This window comes from Mustela putorius, unplaced genomic scaffold (genome assembly GCF_011764305.1).
Source record: "Mustela putorius furo isolate JIRA1106 unplaced genomic scaffold, ASM1176430v1.1 tig00000596_pilon_pilon_pilon, whole genome shotgun sequence".
In the NCBI taxonomy this organism is placed as follows: Eukaryota; Metazoa; Chordata; class Mammalia; order Carnivora; family Mustelidae; genus Mustela; species Mustela putorius.
This window is the reverse complement of record NW_025421428.1, coordinates 3,426,119-3,445,089: the sequence shown is the minus strand read 5'-3', so window position 1 is coordinate 3,445,089 and position 18,971 is coordinate 3,426,119. Positions and strand designations below refer to the sequence as shown.

Genomic DNA, 18,971 nt, shown 5'->3' with positions numbered 1-18,971 from the left:
AGGTCTCCTTAGCTGAACACATGCTGGCAGAAAAATTCACCTTTTCCCCTCTAAGAACAACATTTTAAAATGAAATATTTAAAAAGTTTTTTTTTTAAATTCTGTCTTCTATTACAAGAGAATACTCTATATTGCCAAAAATAATAATCTTTGATAGTTCTACTAGAATTCAATATCACATTTCAATATCCATGAATATGGAATGCAAAAGGTGAAATACTTATGTCAGAGAGACTGCTAACTAACACAGAATTAGTTCTTTCTTTCTTATTTATTATCAAAACCTGAATTCCAGCTGGCCATATTGCTGCTCAGTTTCCCTGGAAGTTGGGTACAGCCTATTCCCAAGTTTCCTGATGAAATGTATTTATGGGACTTCAAGGAAGACTGTTCAAAGAAAGTTGATTCAACAGGAGGTGTCTCTTTTCTGCCTTTTTTTTTTTTTTTTCAGCCCTCGACTCAGAAACAATGGTTGGAGCTCCAACAGCCATCTCAGACCATAAGATAACACTGAAGATGAAAGCTAGATGATAGCATGGTGGATGAAAAGGTAATGACCCTTGCCTCTGATGACATTTGGAAATACCATCACAGTCTTGGACTTCTTTTATGTGAGAAAGAAATAAACATTTATCTCATTTAGCCAACAGTTATTCTGGTTGTCTGCTATATGCAGCAGAAACTAATTCTAATTATTGTAAACTCTTTTTCTTTCCCTGGCCCTATGTAGCTCTCCCATCATAATGCTGATCACTGTTTGGTCTGTTTGTTTGGTGGTCTGTTTTCAACACTAGACCTCAAGCTCCTTGAGCGTCCTGTCTAGTTCCCCACTGCCGCCCCAGCACTAGCTCAGTATCTGGCACATTTTAGATGCCCACCCAAAATTTGTTGAATGACTGACTGACTGCAGGCACACCTAAATCTCAATTCTCCCTCTTCTTTTCCTCTCCCCTATCCTTTATATATAATCCCGACTGCCAAACTTCTCCAACTGATTAAGCCATCCTTCATGTCTTTATATCCCCAGTGATAACCCAGCCATCTGTCATTCTCATCCCAGCACCTCAGCCCTCTCTACCACATTCTTCATTCCCAAGTCAAGGATGCCTTGGAGGCACGACATCAATTTCCAGAAGGGTCAAGGACCTGACATTTAACAGGGAGAGCTAGGATGCTAGTATGGATGTTCTCTCCAAGTTCGCTTGAAGCTGGATCCCACATGGCACCTGGAGCTGAGGTTCCAGGGACCCTGAGGGAACTCTGGGAGGTAATTCCAAACCTAAACCATGGTCTTAACAGTTCTCAAGGTCCCTTAGTCATGGCTGGGTCAGGACTTGATGCAAGGCCCCCTCTCTTATAAGAGAAAATTAGTGCTCCCTCTTTCCCAAATCCCTGTGGTCTCAGGCCCAGGGTCTGTGCCCAAGGCCTGGCACAGTAGCTGCTCAGATGAGGAAACCTGCTCATGCAAGTGAAGTGGTTGCCAGTGATGTCCACATGGAGCTGCTTTGTTTGTTCCTCCCACAAAGGAGGAGAAAAGCCTTTAAGAGGCCCCACCCTCAGACCAGCCAGATCGAATTAGTCATTCCTCAAGATTTTATTTTCCTAAGGGAAAAATGCAGAGCTCCCAGAAGTGATTCTGTGTGGTCTAGAGGCAGTATGTTATTAAGATGCTGAGTACATATGGTCTGGGATTTAGCATCTACTTCTTCCTAGTATCACTAATCTTCGAGCATCTACCTACTCCCTAATCCAGTAAACCTAATACCTAGTCTATTTCTTTCTTTCTTTTTTCTTTAAAAAATTATAGTTTTATGGCTTTAAAAAATTATAGTAAAATATATATAACATAATGTTTGTTATTTTAACCATTCAGAAGTATAAAACTCAGTGGCATTAAATACATTCACAATGTCATGTAACCACTAACATCATTTATAGCCAAAACTTTTTCATCATTTACTACAAAAACTCTGTACACATTAAATGATGATTGCTCCTCTTGGTCTCTTTCTTGATCAGGGACCCTGCCTCCATCCTGGCCATCCCCTGGGCTCAGCCATATAGTTAGGTAGGTCCTACCTATTTGCCAACAATCCTCCTTAATGTGATTTTCTGCCTGGCCTCTTGAGGAATACACCAGGATGACCTATCTGTTATGATATCACTTTGCTGGACCACAATACTGTCTGTCTTTCTGGTCTTGTCCCTTTTTGAAAGTGCCCTATAGGCACACTGGCTGTTGAAATGAATGATCTCTAAGCATCTACAGACTAGGACACAGTCTGTCCTACCATTGAGAAACTGGCTTATTTTTATTTATTTTTTTAAATTTAATTTTATTTTTTCAGTGTTCCAAGATTCATTGTTTATACGCCACACCCAGTGCTCCATGCAGTATGTGCTTTCCTTAATACCTACCACCAGCTCCTCCCAACCCCCCAACCCCCTCCCCTCCAAAACCCTCAGTTTGTTTCTCAGAGTCCACAGTCTCTCATGGTTTGTTTCCACCTCCGATTTCCCCCAACTCACTTCTCCTCTCCATCTACCCATGTCCTCCGTGTTATTCCCTATGCTTCACAAGTAAGTGAAACCATAGGATAATTGACTCTCTCTGCTTGACTTATTCCACTCAGCATAATCTCCTCCAGTCCCATTCATATTGATACAGAAGTTGGGTATTCATTCTTTCTGATGGAGGCATAATACTTCATTGTAAGTATGGACCATATCTTCTTTATCCATTCATCTGTTGAAGGGCATCTCGGCTCTTTCCACAGTTTAGCGACTGTGGCCACTGATGCTATGAACATTGGGGTACAGATGGTCCTTCTGTTCACTATGTCTGTGTTGTTGGGGTAAATATCCAGTAAAGCAATTGCAGAGTCATAGGGTAGCTCTATTTTTAATTTTTTGAGGAATCTTCACACTGTTTTCCAAAGTGGCTGTACCAACTTGCATTCCCACCAACAGTGTAAGAGAGTTCCCCTTTCTCCACATCCTCTCTAATACTTGTTTACTGTCTTGTTGATTTCAGCCATTCTAACTGATGTAAGCTGGTATCTCAGTGTGGTTTTGATTTGAATCTCCCTAATGGCTAATGATGATGAACATTTTTTCATGTATCTGTTAGCCATTTGTATGTCTTCTTTGGAGAAGTGTCTGTTCATGTCTTCTGCCCATTTTTTGAAATGATTATCTGTTTTGTGTGTGTTGAGTTTGAGGAGTTCATTATAGATCTTGGATATCAGCCCTTTGTCTGTCATTTGCAAATATCTTCTCCCATTCCATGGGTTGCCTCTTTGTTTTGTTGACTATTCTCTTTGCTGTGCAGAAGCTTTTGATCTTGATGAAGTCCCAAAAGTTCACTTTCGCTTTTGTTTCCTTTGCCTTTGGAGACATTTCTTGAAAGAAGTTGCTGTGGCTGATATTGAAGAGGTTACTGCCTATGTTCTCCTAGGAATTTGATCAATTCCTTCATCATGTTGAGGTCTTTTATCCATTTTGAGTTTATCTTTGTGTATGGTATAAAAGAATGGTCAAGTTTCATTCTTCTATACATAGCTGTCCAATTTTCCTTGCACCATTTATTGAAGAGAATGTCTTTTTTCCACTGGATATTTTTTTCTGCTTTGTTGAAGATTAGTTGACCATAGAGTTGTGGGTCCATATCTGGGCTCTCTACTCTGTTCCACTGGTCTATGTGGCTGTTTTTGTGCCAGTACCATGCTGTCTTGGTGATCACAGATTTGTAGTAAGGCTTGAAATCAGGCAATGTGATGGCTTACTTTTAGATCTTAAGTCCTAACTCATGCCAGTCTGTGAGTCTGCTAAAAGTGACTGGGCTATCTCCTTCAGCCTCCTGTCATTCTCCCAGATTGCAATCCCTTTGCCACTTCTCATTTGCCTAGTCCCCTGTCCTTCTATAGCTTCAGTAACTTCTAGAAGTATCCTAGAGCCAAGGTCAGCAGTTTGATGTTGTCTCTTACAGCCTCTTAAAAAGTTTCTCATCTCCTTGACATTCTTTGATCACTCTGCCAATGCCCTGCCCTGAGTTATTTGAAGAGACTCCACGAGACGTGTTAAGAGAATCACCTTTGGAGGGAGATGTGAGTCCCCTCCTGGCTTAGCTACTCCAGAGCTGGCTTTGTGGGCATGCAATTTGTGCAGTCACATGGGGCCCAGCATTCAGAAGGGCCCTACTTGCTGCTGAAATTATTAATAACTTTGTCTTTGAATTCATGTCTTGTATGTCTGACAGGGAAATGGAGCATGCGTGTGAACAGAGGATATAAGTGTATTCCTCACTGCCTCATTCACACAGAAAATTCACAATACCACATGAACACAGAATTCCAGTAAGCCCACAGTGTGCAGAAGTTTAGTGAGACTCAAGGTGAGTACAAATATGCATGCCATGTCTATGACTGAGCAAGCAGGAGTGCTGATAGCCCCTGGAGGCCACATATTCCTTTGGGACCAGGACTTGGTTTGAAGGCAGAAAATCACTGGCATTCTAAGAAACATGAGTGATGGAGGAACCTCATCATATTCTTTCTTGTTCATGTTATTAGCCAACAACTTGCTCTAAATATGACACAGAAGGAAGGGGAAGGACAGAGTAACCCATAACTCCTTTTCCTTCCAGACCTTCCTGTTCTTTAATAAGCAAAGGTGGAGAGTGTTGGTAGAATACAAACACTGAAAAGTAAAATAACAGTTGAGTCTGTTTTGTGCTGCATTTCAAATGTTGTGGTAAGGTCAAAGGATATATACATGTATGGAGTATGAAAAATGAACTAATTCTGATGATTCTACATATGAATTAATTGCATTAAAAGCTGACATTACACAAAATAAATATGAATGGTAAAAATCATGCCATTAATTTAAACTTCTAAGTTATCTTGACTTAGAATGACCTTAAATAGCAACTTTTTAAAAAACACCATGGCAAGTTGAGGGAGAGACCACAGAAGAAAGGAAAAGTCTTTTTATGTTTTAATACCTTTAGCAGCACTTTTTTTTTTTACTTTTTGAACAAGCACATCTACATTTTCACCTTGCAGTGGGACCCTCATATTGTACAGGTGGCCTTGACTATTTCTTTCTATGTGATTCTGGGTTTCTTTCCTTCTTTTAAACCCTTTCTGATCATATTTCTTTGTCTGTAAAATGGGAATAATGCCTAATCATGTCAACCAACATCAAGTGGCCTTTGCTGCTGCGAAATCATTTTATTCATTTCATATTTTCTTTCTATCTAACTTCCATGAAGATATGTATGAGGCATTCTGATGAGGGGAATTGATGGATAAGTGAAGGAAAAGAAAATTACATAAAATAGAAGCGGGAGCAGACTAAGCTTTTGAGAGTTTTAGCAGTGATTTTTAGAGAAAAATCCATTAAAAGGTTCTGTGACACTTGGCTCCCACCCAATTAGTGGAGACTTTTGCATGTTTGCAGGCAGAAAGAAAGGAGTTGATAAAGCAGGAGAAATAAGATGCTTAAAAAATAATTGGAAGAACTCCTTATATGTTTATATGATTTTCAATGCTCAGAGACTTCATATTTCAGCATTCTTATAAGAATGCAAGGTAGGTATTGCTCTCTCCAGGAACCGAAGAAGCTAGTTCTCAGAAGAGACATGAAATGAGAAGCTGGAGTCTACCCTGGAAAGGCATTATATGTTAGCCGCAGCCATCAACCCTAATTATTCCAGCCCGCTTTGGGACCCTGTCAAGTTACTACCAGCAGGTGGCGCTTTCAGGTAGGCCTCTGTGCCCTGCTGTTCTTCAGAACTTAAAGTACACTTGTAAATTAGAGTACTGGGGGTTGATAAGCAAGGGCCCATTACTGGTGGTAGCGAGTGCAAGGAGCTTTTAGAGCATCTTTAGAAAAACAGCTATTCTAGTGTACAAATTTACTATTGCTACGTAATAATTTACCCCCAACTACATGGCTTAATGTAACAACAAACATTAACCGTCTTCAGTTTTTATGGGCAGGGGATTCAGAAGTGGCTTAGCTGGGTCATTTTGGTTTGGGTTCTCTCAAGAACCTAAAATACAAGATCATCCACTGTTGGATTTGAATCACCGTGTTCCCTTGGGTGTGAAAGTTATTCTCTGGCTGGTTATTCTCTGGCTCTTCCCACTTGTAGCCTTGTCAGGTAATCTTCCCAATCTACCATCTGCTTGGTCGTCTCATTAGCTAGTCCTACCTCAGCACTCTATGAGGAAGGGAGAACCAGACATAAGTCAGACTAGTCCTCCACTTAATGTCATACGTATTCCCATGTTATACCCTTCAGCCTAGAATATACAATGGCATATAAATAAGAATCAAGATGGGTGGATCAGGCTCTATAAAGTATTATAGAGTTTATGAAGTGGAGTATCAGTTACAAATAGCTGTAGAAGATATCAAAGAGAAGGTAAGACTTCAGCCTAGTTTGGTATGTCTCTTTTCTTTTTCTTCCTACCCCAACACAATCAAATCCCCATCTCTGCAAGTTACTAGATGAGTTTCCTGAGGCAAACCCCTATATTTCTCTAAGCCTCAGTTTCTTTGTTGGTAATCTGAGCATTATAGCACCCTTCAGAATGGTTGCTTATATTAGAGACAATTTATGTAAGTTCATTATTGCAATAATTGATACATGTTAAGAGCTAGTAACTGGTAGCTATTGTGTTGTCATTATTTGGATAAGCTCTTTACAAGCTAGGAACATGTTCTCTATGCCTGACTCTCATAAAGCACCTATCAAAAGATGCTGGAGTTTAATAGGCCTTGTTGAGATGGTGAATTAACATTCTTGACTTTCCTTCTTTTTTTAAACAAAAGATTTTATTTATTTATTTGACAGACAGAGATCATAAGTAGGCAGAGAGGTAGATGGTGGGGGGAAGGGAGCAGGCTCCCCGGCTCGATCCCAGGACCCTGGGATCATGACCTGAGCCGAAGGCAGAGGCTTTAACCCACTGAGCCACCCAGGCACCCCTTGACTTTCCTTCTTAATTACTAGACCTACTCCTAGGAAGTAAGAAAATGCTTCAAACAGTATCTTTCATTAGGGCCAGAATGAGGATGATCTTTTTGAAGAAAGACCTCTTACAGCTGATGAGGTAAAGTGGTAGGGTGCACATAATCTGCTAGTGGAAATCAGTGTCATAAACAAGAGAAAAATTTATTTAAATACCTCCTGAAAAGTTTCTGGTCTGTGGGGACCTTTTTGTGCTCTTTGCTAAGTTAGAATATCAGACTCTCTAGATGTAGCAATTAGATGGAATCGTAAGAGGTCAGTCACCTAATCCCATACCTTTAGTTGACAGTAAACAAACCAAAGAAGTAGAAGCAAAGTTCTCCTGGGTGTTCGATGATAAAGATACTCTTTCATCCTGAGATTCATGTGACCATCAGTGTGGTGTTCTACCTGGCAGCAGCCAGGAAAATAAAACGATATCAAATACAGATTGCTACAATGCTGTGCACATATTTCCAAAAAGAGTGGAAGATCACAAATCTGTCTTAGCCAAAAATAATAATTTTTAGGTAATAATTTTCAGATGGTCCATTTTCAGACAACCATTTTTCATGCTGTTTGTCAAGAACTATATATACATGTCTCATTTCATTTTCCCATATGCTCGATGAGGCATTATCATTTGATCTCATAGACAATGAAAGTGAGGCTCTAAGCGTTCATTAATTTGCCCGAAGTCACATACCGACTTAGGTAGAGACAGGATTTGAATTCAAGCCTGCTTCACTTCAAATTCTCTTTTTCCCCCCAATGAAATATTCCAAACTTTTAGGCAAGTACAGCAACTGATCTATCAAATGCCACTATAACCCTCACTAAATTTCACTGAATTGTTTGTAAAATATTGTCATGCTGACTTCAGATCTTCCTTTAAAACAGAAGATAATGTAGACTGTAGAAGCACTCTATAAATCCTTTTCCTACCCCTTCCCCTTTTCTCCTTCTCTTTCCTTCTCTTCTCCTTTTCTCCTTCTCCTCCTCTTTCCAGGATATATAGCTAATATCCTGATGTAGTATTTATCTTTCACAATCATATGTTTATGTTATTACTACTGATGCAAATGTCTAGAGACAATAGCAATGCTTTGATTTTTTTAAACTTTCTCTTTATTGTATTATGTTAATCTCCCTACAGTACATCATTAATTTTTGATGTAGTGTTCCATGGTTCATTGTTTGTGTAGAACACCCAGTGCTCCATGCAATATGTGCCCTCCTTAACACTCATCACCAGGCTCACTCATTCTTCCCATCCTCCTTCCTTCTAAAATGCCCTATTTATCTCCTGGAGCTCATAGCCTCTCATGGATCATCTCCCACTCCAATTTTTCCCCCTTCATTTTTCCCTTCCTTCTCCTAATGTCCTCCATGCTATTCCTTATGTTCCACAAATAAGTGAAACCATATGGTAATTGAGATTCTCTGTTTGACTTACTTCACTTAGCATAATTTCCTCCAGTTCCATCCAAGTTGATGCAAAAGTTGGGTAATCATCCTTTCTGATGGCTGAGTAATATTCCATTGTGTATATGGACCATACCTTATTTATCCATTCGTCTGTTTAAGGGCACCTGGGCTTTTTATACAGTTTGGCTATTGTGGACATTGCTGCTATGAACATTAGGGTACATATAGCTCTTCTTTTCACTACATCTCTATCTTTGGGATATATACCCAGTAGTGAAATTGCTGGGTCATAGGGTAGCTCTATTTTTAATTTTTTGAGGAACTTCCACACTCTTTTCCAAAGTGGTTGTACCGACTTGCATTCCTGAACTGGTCTCTTTAGCCAGATGTGTGAAAGTTTTCTGAAGTAAACATCTAGCGTTTTCACTTTTCCATTAAACTCTCCCAGGCCTCTTGCAGTCTGTGGTGAATTCTGAGCAATGTTGGGATACCAGAGTCTCAGATGTGGTATACAAGTACAAGATTGTGAAGGAACAAGGGACTTAAAGAGGATTTGGTGTTGACAACCCAAATCATGTGGGAGAAAAGTTTAATTTGCAGCTAAAGCAGTGGCTCTTGGGCATAAGGAGAAATGAGATTGTTTTCTCCTCCTATAACCTGTATAAATAGGTTAATAATCATCATCATCATCATAGTATTTGACTGTCTAGTCCCCTGCTAGGAACACCTTTGTGCCATTGTGACTTTGGGGAATAATAAATAATTAAGCTACTTGGCTGGAGAACCAAGTAGGACCCAGATCAGGAAGGGCCTTATGAAACTAAGTGAAGTCATTTGGGCTCTGTCCTGAGGGCAGAACTGATGTGGCATTTAATAATGCCACAGAAAGATTGGTTGACCACCAAAGTTTGTGCTAGACTGGATTCTCTTCTTTTAAAGATTTTTATTTGTATACAAGCCAAAGACTCCCTAAAAAATTTTAAAATGTGAAGAATCCACCTCTGAGTCATGTTTAAAAGACAGATGAGTTTAAACACACTTGAAAATCTGTGAATTGAATTTTGGTTTTATTGAAGACCTTTGAGATCCATTATTTTATTTTTATTTTTATTTTTTTAGAGAGACACAGCACATGGGTTGGGGAGAGAAAGGCAGAGGGAGAGGGAGGGAAAGAACCCTAAGCAGGCACCACACTCAGTGCAGGCCCCAGGTGGGGGGGGCTCTAACTCATGACCCTGAGATCATGATCTAAGCCAAAGGTCAGAAGCTTAACTGACTGAGCCACCCAAGATCCTTTATTTTAAAAAAACATTTTCTACAAGGAAAGCATGCCAATGGTTTTCAAATATCATTTATCAGTATTGACTCTATAATACAAACAAACTTCCTTGCACTTAAAATGCAAATATTATTCATGATGATTTGAGTATTCTTGCTTTCTCCAAAGTATCTTTTCCCGAAAATGATGACAGAAGGACTTTGTTTGTTTTAACTTGGTCCATCTTTCGCAACCCAGTTTAATCATTATACAGATTCCCTTTTGAAACAAATGGGCTAGATTGCCAGACAGTTGTGGCAGATTTTTATCATTTCAATAACATTTGCGAGAAATATCACTAGTGAAATTTGTGTATCAAATTTTCCTTTGTGGGACTTTTTTTCTAATAAGTTTAATACTGAAGTGTTGGTAAAGTAAAATCTTATTAATTCAAAGCAAGGAATGCCATGTAACCATAAAACATCTGACTTATAGAAAAATGTTTAGAGAATCTGTTTTGTTACTTTTAAAATACTTTTAAATTTTATTATTTTTAAGATTTTATTTATTTATTTGACAGAGAGATCACAAGTAGGCAGAGAGAGAGGAGGATGCAGGCTTCCCACTGAGCAGAGAGCCCGATGTGGGGCTCGATCCCAGGACCCTGGGATCACGACCCGAGCAGAAGGCAGAGGCCTTAACCCACTGAGCCACCCAGGTGCCTCCATAAGAGACTCTTAATCTCAGGAAACAAACTGAGGGTTGCTGGGTGGTAGGACGGTAGGGATAGAGATAGGGTGGGGGGTTATGGACATTGGGGAGGGTATGTGCTATGGTGAGTGCTGTGAAATGTGTAAGCCTGATGATTCACAGACCTGTATCCCTGGGGGCAAGTAATACATTATATGTTAATTTAAAAAAATTTTATTTCATCCTGTAGTTACTAGATTCATTTGTTATAGGAAGCTTTTTCTTTGTTTCTTATATTACAATTATTAAAATCTTCACTGAAAGTATAAATGCGAATTTATTTTTTTAAATGATATTCTGCATCAGAATGAATACAAACTTCAAATTTGTGTAATATAAATTAAGAGATATTAGAGACTATCCACTCCCTACCAAATATTAAAGTATTTGCTTGGCTATCTCCTAGGGAATGATGTCAGGTCCTCAGCATAGCATTTTCATTGCCTGTCACAATCTTTCCTCTCCCTAAAGTTCAGCTTCTTCTCTAGACTGGGACAGGCCAAGGAACCATTCTACAGAGCTTCTTTGCAGATCCATCTTATCCTTAGGCCATTTCCAATGCCACTGATACTACTACTCAGGATTTCTCTAGAAAGACTACCTCATGAGCCTTGTCCAAACCAGACCCATCCCCAAATCACCTCATTTTGAAACTGAATCCAAGTGGGTCTTTGTCAGTATCAGAGTGGATCTACCAAAGGTGTGCTCACAGATGATACATCAGAATGATTGTCCTAATCAAGAGCAGAAAGGCTAAAGGCAATGAGACTTATTAGCTTCTGGCTTTGAGCCATTCATTGAAGTGCCAAATTCCCCTGTTAGAGTACCCTTATTTGTATTAATCAAAATAAATCTCTCCTTGTAAATACCTTTGCATCTGGGCACGAAAGGGTGTTTCAGTTCTGATTAGTTTCTCTTTCTGACATTAATAATTAACCAGTAAACTAATTTACCCAAATTCTTCAAGCTCAGTTTACTTAAAAGGAGAGTAACTTCAAGAAGGTTATATCCATGGTTTACTGCTAACTCCAGCCATGGGCCTTTGGGGCATACTTTGTTTTTTAATCTTCCTGGGTAAAAGTTGGGGACAGGAACAAACGTAAGTAAACGAACCCATCTTCATTTTTCAATGCATCTTAGTTGCAGTGAGTGCCAAATTTAACAGTGTTAATTTGAAAATAAGTTTCTACTTCCTAGAATACCAAGTGAATAGTCTCATCTCTGAATGAGAATGTCATGGAAGCATCTTGATGTGATGAATGGCTAACAATACGTCAGCTTTATGGGATTGTTATTTATAAAAGTTTACATAAGTGATTGTTTGACTTCCTCTTCTAAAAAGCACAAAATAAACTCAAGATGATAAGGTTTCTTGCCATTGATTGATTATTTGTATTTGGTACATAGTTTTCTTTGTGTGTTCCAGTTACTATACATAGTAAAGCAAGTGTTATTTTGGGTTCCATTCTAATACTGTGGTTTGAAAAAAGGTTATAATTATTTCTAAATTTGTGAGTTCTTCACAAATTTTAGTGTTATGATTGAAATATTGTACATTTTAAGGTATGCCTTAAAAATACTCATTTTGTATCTAGAAATAACATTTTAGTACTGAGAAGGAACTGGAGAGTATCTAATTGAATCTACTCATTTCACAAATAAGGATAAATCCAGACAGAGGGGAAAGTGACATGCAAAGATCATGCTGCTGGAAGGAGACAAAAGCAAAGCTTTTATTAAGGTCTCTTTCATACCAATTCAATTTTTTTTTCATTTTGTCATAAATATATATACACAAATATGTAAAATATAAATGTATACCCAGGCTATCATAAATGTATAACCTCTCCCACCCCAATCTGATCTTTTCACACAGCTACAATCACCTCATTTCCCAAGTAGTTCTTGTATATCCCTTTTTAAAAGACAAGTGGCAGAAGCTCAAAAAATATTGAGATTAGTGGGTTCAAATCAGTGGTAGAACTAGGACTAGGACCCGGGTCCCATGACTCTGAATTCTTTCCACTACACTGTACTGGCCTTTAATGAGCATCTCTTCTCTTCTCTTTGAAAAAGTGAGAGTGTACCATTTGTGGCACGGCAACCAGTTTAATTAATTTGATTAACTGATTGATTCAACAAAAATTCATTGAGCACCTACCATGTGATAGGCATTGGTATATAGAAGATGGTATAAAGCTTGCTCTCTAGTGGGAGGAGCAAATCATGGATGGATGAATGAACCAATAATGAAGGAATAAATAAAGTCAGGTGGTTATTATGCAAGGAAGAAAAAAATAAAGGAGAATCCGAGGATAAGGAAATAATGGAACATTACCAAAAAATGTAGAAAGGAAAGGTTTCTCTAAGGAGGTGACCCTCAAACAGAGCTTGAAGGAAATGAGGGGGGAGCAAACTATGTAAATATCTGGGGAAAGAACATTCTAAGTAGAAGCCAAAATGATATTGTTGCCTCCCTGCAAGCTCAGTAGCCTGATCTTCTTAAAAGAAAATAAGAAAAGTGTGATATATTTTTTCAGTATGATTTTTTTTATGTGATTGTGATACTGATAAACCAGTAAGGACCAATATCTGTATGAAGGGTGATTCCAAAGCCATCTTTCAGGTACTTCTAAATACTGAATATTTTATGTTTTGTCACTGCCACCACCACATAGACAATTCAAAATTAAAACAATATTAAACTGGAAAAGATAAAACTTCTCAGAATGCTGAAACTGAAATAGCTTCCCCGCCCCCTAGATTTTTCAGATTACAAAACTCTTTCTAAATCCAGTTTAGTATAGCAATTGAAATTGTTAATTCAGGAAAAAGGCTGCTTGGGCTCAGTTCCTAATTCTATAACTTAATTGCTTGACCTTGGGCAAGTAAATTATCACTTTTCTTCATCTGTGAAATGAGAGTAATAATAAGACCTTTCTCAAAGAGTGACAGAGTGGTTGTAACAACACAGTGAAAATATGTATATAGATATTCCTTAAAACAGCGCCTAGCACAGGGTAAGATTTCAGGAAATGTACATTATTACCACCGGAGCTTAACTTTTCTCATTTTCTGCTGTTCCATAAGTGTATGAGGAATTCAGATGATGACTGGAACTCTGGAGAATCTTTCACTTCTTTTATAATTTGTCTATAAGTGGTTCCAAATTAGTTGTCATGTAGGAGACTGCCAGATGTTTTAAAAGGATGGAATTGTTTTCAAGCTAATTTCATTGTTACTAAAGACTTGCTGACTTTTTTTTTTTTTATAAATGTCCTAATGTTGACAGTTCTGCAAGGTGGAGTAGCAGGTGGCCTCCAGGCCTGTTCTGTCACTTGAATTAGTATCTATGACCTTTTGGGTTGAAGCACACTTCTCTCTTCCTCTATATTAGCACATGTAGCTCTCACTATTCAAATGAGAAAATTTCATGATATTTAATTAATAACCTAGTTTGTATTTTTAAGTTTTCTTTTTAAAAACAATGAAAATACACACATTTAAAAATGTTACTTTAAAAACTTGTATAGATTCATTACTATTCTTGTATAAACCACATGAAAAATAAAACTGGAAGTAATAGCCTGTGGTTGTGAACATAGCTTGTAACCTTGACCTCAATTATACACTTTTAACTACTGAAAGACCTGAATATAAAGTTCTGCCTCATTCACTTGTAAGCGATGTGACCTTGGTCAAATTATCCTCTTTTCACTTGCAAAATAGGAATAATATTAGTATCTACACTATTGGCCTGTTGTAAAATTAAGAGAGTGTATATAGAGTGCTAATGCAGCCTCTCCTCTCCTCTGGTAACTATTCACTTAATAATATCATCATTGTTGTATGATTGTTACTATTTTCAAAGACCTCCATCACTCCTTCTGTTTCTAAATGCCTTCTCCCAGCTCACCTTTACTATATCGTTTTCTTTATCCACTCATGGTGTAACACAATACTTCTAAAATCACTTCCTTTTAACTAATTTAGTGAAATTAATGAATCTTAACATTTATTGAGTACAAATCATATATGTAAAGCATACATACCTACAAAGTATCTCATTTCCTCCTTACTGCAAGCTGGTCAGGAAGGTGGGATTTTCACAGGTAAATTATTTTGGTCTTAAAAGTGTTGGTGGTTTTACCGTGGTCATTCAGCCAGTAGATGACAGAGCTGCAATTCAAGCACTGGCATCTTTATTGCTTTTTTCTTCATTGAGCAAAAATACTGACTCCATTTACATGTTCCAGACAACAGCATTTAAAGTCTTTCTCTGCTGCAGTAGCTCAGGGAAGGTGTTATTACTTCTAAATGTTAACTGAATCTCCAGTTCTATTTCTCAAGTTTTATTTCTAAGCTACTACTTCTGGGAAACCATGCCGAGATTATCATGGATCACTGAGAAATTTTGATTTTAAAATAATCACTTTTAAGTTAAGAAAATATGCCTATTTGAATCTCTCAAGTGAGATGAAAAAATTAGAAACATAACAGAATAAATCACCTCAAGATATGGGTCCTACTCTTTTCCTATTTCAACAGGTATGTCATTTCGGCACCAAAAATGTTTCGTGTTGGAGCATCTGAAAATATTGTAATTCAAGTTTATGGATATACCGAAGAATTTGATGCAACAATCTCTATTAAAAGTTATCCTGATAAAAAATTTAGTTACTCTTCAGGCCATGTTACTTTATCCTCAGAAAATAGATTCCAGAACTCTGCAAGCTTAACAGTATGTATTTATTCTTCATTTTCTTTAAACAGAATATTCTCAGTAAAATGTGTACCAAGTTTGAATGTTGATAACATAGAGATTTGGCCATTTATGTCACTTACCACTATGTGAATACTAAGTGATGTCAGTCACCAGTGATAATATGGATGAAACAGAAAACTTTTTTGTGTCTGCTTTTTTAGCAATACATGTAAATTATGAAGTTTGTATTAGAAAATAAAATTGCACCAATGTAAAAATATTTGGAAATAAATTGAAAATGTATGTTTACTATGAAAACTATCATTACAAAGAAATAGAAAAATATGAATATGCATCTTGATCTGTAATGCATTGCCTGCAAAAACCCAAGGCTGCTATCTGGTATTTGTCAATTATAGCTTCCAAAACTAATGAAATTACTGATTACTAAACTGAATAGCTCTCATTGACAACCTGTAGTTAATATAAAGAACAATATGGATCAAATAACTTTTCCTTTTATTTTGATACTATCGTGTACCTTGGTTAGAGAAGAGCTTGCAACTCATTTCTTATTTAAAATTCTAACTAAAAATTACTTTTATACTCAAAATATTGTTTTAAAGTCTGATAAAAATTCAAAAATAAAAAACCAGAAAATCAAAGACTACTAGACTTGAAAGGGGCTCTGATGTTCATTTAGACCAGTATTTCTTTATTTTTATTATTTTTAAAATATTTTACTATTTACTTGACAGAGAGATAAAGAGCACAAGTAGGCAGAGCAGCAGGCAAGGGAGAGGGTGAGGGAGGAGGAGAGAGAGAAGCAGGCTCTCCACAGAGCAGGAAGCCTGACGTGGGGCTCAGTCCCAGGACCCTGGGATCATGACCTGAGCTGAAGGAGGCACTTAACCAACCGAGCCACCCAGGCAACCCTAGACCAGTGTTTCTTTAAAGTGAACTACTTAAAAAGAATTTGAAATTTGAAGTTTGAAAACAGTTTAAGATTAGAATTATATTGATATTTAGTACTTCAAATTTATTTTGTAAATTTGTTTTGATTTCATAATTATGTAAACCTTGTAAGCATAAGATTACACCTAGTCTTAGGCTGTACATATTTAAGTATCATTTTAATAAAAATAAATTTTTATTATATTATAAATAATTAAAAGTCAGCACTGAGAGTCCTTCAGAACATTTTATCCATTAAAATGTTCTGAAGGACTCTCAGTGCTGACTTTTAATTATTGGTGAGTGCTGTGAAGTGTGTAAACCTGGTGATTCACAGACCTGTACCACTGGGGATAAAAATACATGTTTATAAAAAATAAAAAATTATATTAAAATAAATAAATAAATAAATAAATAAAGAGGTCTGTATATTACTCTGTATATTATTCAATATATAGACTCAAGTCTGTATATTCTAACCAAATGTAAGAATTTTTTATTAATGTTCTTGATTATAAATGTTTGAATTTCTTAAATACTTCCCCTTACTATATTTATTAAGAATTAAAATTAATTTCCCAATTAATTTCAGTGGACACTTTTTTTAAAAAAGATTTTATTTATTTATTTATTTATTTGACAGCGAGACACAGCACAAGTACGCAGAACAGCAGGCAGAGGGAGAGGGAGAAGCAGGCTCTCTACTGAGCAGGGAGCCCAATGCAGGGCTCCATTCTAGTACCCTGGGACATGACCTGAGCCCAGGGCAGCCTCTCAACTGACTGAGCCACCCAGGCACCCTCAGTGGACACTCTTACCTGATGTCACTAAGATATTTAGTGTGGCTATTACTTTTAAATGTAAATCAATCAAATTTATCTAAAATTAAAAAAAATTCAGTTTATGAGTCACAATAAGAGGTAGGTACCATGCTGGACAACATAGATATCGAATATTTTCATCATCACAGAAAGTTCTCATGACTCATGTGGACTCAAATAGTTAATTGAAAGATTAAGTTGAGAATCATAAAACTTGACACATATCTTCAGCATTTAATTTTATCCTAACATTATAATGTATCTTTGTTTGCCAGTTGTTTGATGTTATGCCAAGGTCTTTTCTTTAAACATGGGTCCCCTGGTTGGAGTGTCAAATCTTATTTATTACGTGTCACACCTTTAACGAACCAACTTTGTTGACAGTTTCTGTTCCTTTCAAGTGGGCAGAGAAGGGCAGGCTTAGAGAGACACTTGGAAAGGCAGTCTGAGAGCAGAGAGCTTTATGGGGGACTCGTTCCCAGCCTGAGATCAAACCTTGACGAAGGCGCAGCTCCACGTTTGATTCAGGCGCCCCTAGCAGTTGATTTATTAGTGTCATTAACGAACCAACTTTGTTCCCAGTTTCCCAAGAGAAGGAACTTGAAGTTTTTGCATAGGCAGTCTGAGAGCAGAACTTTATGGGCTTTCTTTCCAAAGTTATTACTCACGTTTGATTCCATAGCATATTTGCATTAACATGCCAGGTGCCCAGAGCCTGAGTTTTCATAGAAACACTTACGATTATTACTCTTTACATTAAACAAGAAAGCATGCAGCTCAACAGGTGGGAGCAGAGGGATGGAGATATAGTACAATATATCCCGAACATCAGTCAGGATGCCGAACTGAGGGAGTGGACTACGTTCTAATCCAGTGCTGGCCAAGTGAGAGTTTGTTAAGAAGCTTCTGTAGTAGTAGTTTTACTAAATGTATACCAAATCTAGGAAACATGCAAACCAAAAGATTTTTTTTTTGTTTGGTTTTTTTTTGTTTTTTTTTTTTAATTTTTTATTTTTTATAAACATATATTTTTATCCCCAGGGGTACAGGTCTGTGAATCACCAGGTTTACACACTTCTTAAAGCTAAATTTTATCTATGATATTTGACCCTGACAGGGTTTGGATAAAATTTATTCACTATTCTGTCTCTACTACTTTTTTTTAATTTTTAATTTTTTATAAACATATTTTTTTATCCCCAGGGGTACAAGTCTGTGAATCGCCAGGTTTACACACTTCACAGCACTCACCAAAGCACATACCCTCCCCAATGTCCATAACCCCACCCCTCTTCTCCCAACCCCCCTCCCCCCAGCAACCCTCAGTTTGTTTTGTGAGATTAAGAGTCTCTTATGGTTTGTCTCCCTCCCGATCCCATCTTATTTCATTTATTCTTCTCCTACCCACTTAAGCCCCCATGTTGCATCACCACGTCCTCATATCAGGGAGATCATATGATAGTTGTTTTTCTCCGCTTGACTTATTTCGCTAAGCATGATACGCTCTAGTTCCATCCACGTTGTCGCAAATGGCAAGATTTCATTTCTTTTGATGGCTGCATAGTATTGCATTGTTTTTATATACCACATCTTCTTGATCCATTCATCTGTTGATGGACATCTAGGTTCTTTCCATAGTTTGGCTATTGTGGACATTGCTGCTATAAACATTCGGGTGCACGTGCCCCTTCGGATCACTACGTTTGTACCTTTAGGGTAAATAGCCAGTAGTGCAATTGCTGGGTCATAGGGCAGTTCTATTTTCAACATTTTGAGGAACCTCCATTCTGTTTTCCAGAGTGGCTGCACCAGCTTGCATTCCCACCAACAGTGTAGGAGGGTTCCCCTTTCTCCGCATCCTCGCCAGCATCTGTCATTTCCTGACTTGTTGATTTTAGCCATTCTGACTGGTGTGAGGTGATATCTCATTGTGGTTTTGATTTGTATTTCCCTGATGCCGAGTGATATGGAGCACTTTTTCATGTGTCTGTTGGCCATCTGGATGTCTTCTTTGCAGAAATGTCTGTTCATGTC

At 37.6% G+C, this 18,971-nt stretch overlaps 1 protein-coding gene across 2 annotated transcripts in view; it reads left to right on the top strand.

Annotated features, from left to right (window-relative positions):
* Positions 1 to 18,971, top strand: part of C5 (complement C5) — a 108,710-nt gene that overhangs the window by 3,707 nt on the left and 86,032 nt on the right. The window contains exons 3-5 of one of the 2 annotated variants that reach the window (XM_045082333.1): positions 452 to 550; positions 4,259 to 4,393; positions 15,006 to 15,198. In XM_045082333.1, the coding sequence (XP_044938268.1) occupies positions 15,028 to 15,198 (171 nt within the window). In that variant the 5' untranslated portion in view covers positions 452 to 550; positions 4,259 to 4,393; positions 15,006 to 15,027. Of the gene's footprint in view, positions 1 to 451; positions 551 to 4,258; positions 4,394 to 11,405; positions 11,557 to 15,005; positions 15,199 to 18,971 lie in introns of those variants that run through there. The other variant, XM_004775601.2, reaches the window with a different exon arrangement.